The 1828-nt window shown below is 33.4% G+C and overlaps 1 protein-coding gene across 1 annotated transcript in view; it reads left to right on the top strand.

The window, feature by feature from the left end:
- The first annotated feature begins 779 nt into the window (after positions 1-779).
- The window catches only part of LOC113058587 (ras-related protein Rab-4B-like), a 23605-nt gene continuing 22556 nt past the window's right edge, over positions 780-1828 (top strand). Inside the window, exon 1 of the mRNA XM_026226618.1 lies at positions 780-960. Within this exon, the coding sequence (XP_026082403.1) occupies positions 945-960 (16 nt within the window). The 5' untranslated portion in view covers positions 780-944. The remainder of the gene's footprint in view (positions 961-1828) is intronic.

Below are 1828 nucleotides of genomic sequence, written 5' to 3' on the forward strand. Positions count from 1 at the left end.
GCAATTAACACTTACAAGCATATTCTTGGCTGATCAATGTCTTGTAAAAATTAACGTATATGCATAAATTAAATGAATAACATTAATAATAATAATAACTTAATAAAGTTAATATTTTAAACTGTGATCACAATTATTTTTCACCATTTCTAATCACATTTTAGCTGTTTTGCAGTTTCATTAAAAGGCCTGCTGAATATTTATGCATGTATAAAAAATATGCAGGATTTAGATGCATGGAGTTTGACTGCCACCGCGTGTTCAGACTGTAAACTATCGGGTATATAGGTTTCTAAATAATAAGCAAGAATATTTCTAAATAAGTTGTGTAAAGAATATAAGATATTTTATATATGCTAATGTATCTTTAAAAGACATCATCTTTAGATGAAGTACACGTGTGTGTGTGTGTGTGTGTGTGTGTGTGTGAAATATAAAAATGTAAAAATATTATTCATATAAAAAGGAGGCCTATTTATGTCCAGAGTTTATGCGTAATATGTTTTCATTTATTAGTTTTTATTATTATTTTTTTTCGATTTCTATTAGTAAACATGGTTTTTCATTATAAAATAATCGTGCTTGCTTACCTGAAAATGATTGTCAATTTCTCATTCATAAAACACTTTCTTATTTCTTTACTTTGATCCTTTGAATCGTGACCATAGACTGTAAAAAAAAAAAAAAAAAAAAAAATCGTGACCGGTTTCGTAAAATTAATTCATGTGGCAGATTTGCGTCATGACATCAGTTCGGTGTCGAGGCACGTTGTGCACGCGCAGGTTTACGTTGTAAAACAGGAAACGGTGAGAGGCGTTAGCAGCATTTAGCCTGTTGGCTCCCTGTACTGCACACAGAAGCGAAATCAGAGTAAAGCGTTTATCTGAAGCAGGGAATAGAGAGTATCGTCTGGCCGGTTGATTGGTTTCTTCGGTGGGACCGTCATGTCGGAGACGTACGGTAAAGACAGCTCATTTGTGTTGAGTGCTGGCGCTTGCCGTATCAACATCATCATCAGGCTGATGATTTCAGACTCCAAACCTTTATTTTTTTACACGAATTGCCATTAGTACACAAAATTGAAACAGAATACCCTTAGAGTCACTACTGTGGTTCTTGCCTGGTCATGCTGTGTGTAAATATCTGTTTATTTGGTTAATTTCAACACTTTCAGATGGGCCTGTTAGATCAGAGGTTGTTGCACAGGTGATGATGATGATGATGATGATGATGATGTCTAAAATAATATAACGTTACAATGTAAAATAATAAAGTGTACGTAAATATGTATGTGTTTACTAGACACGAGCTGATAAACTGATTTAATAATTGAAAATAATTCCATAAACCAATATGTGCACGCTGTAAAACTCATTTCCTGTCTAACTTCCTTAGAACTGCTGTGCGGTTTTTTTTTTCTTTTTTTTTTTTTCTTCTTTTTTCTTTTTTCTTGTAGCATACACAAATAGTGTCCTACTACCCGACAGGTAGGTGTCCCGAGAAATCTCACGTGTGTTTGACAATTCTAGTCCCTGTAAACAGTTGTAAAGGTGAGGGGCGTGGTCTGCTCTGTTGTAGCCAATCAAAAACGTTCTATACCTGTTTCTCATTTAAAGTGAATTCTCAGCTTTTTTTTTTTTTTTTTTTTTTTCATAATTCCAAGTATATACAGTATCTTGTGATTCTGACTTCATAACAACTGCAAGTTATAAAGTCAGAGGAGATACAAACTTGCAATTGTAAGAAAGTTGTTGAGTTTAAATAACACTATTCTGATTTTCTAAATCTAAAAGATCTGTGAGAAATAACGTCAGAACTGTGAGGTATA

Source organism: Carassius auratus, chromosome 40, assembly GCF_003368295.1.
Source record: "Carassius auratus strain Wakin chromosome 40, ASM336829v1, whole genome shotgun sequence".
NCBI lineage: Eukaryota > Metazoa > Chordata > Actinopteri > Cypriniformes > Cyprinidae > Carassius > Carassius auratus.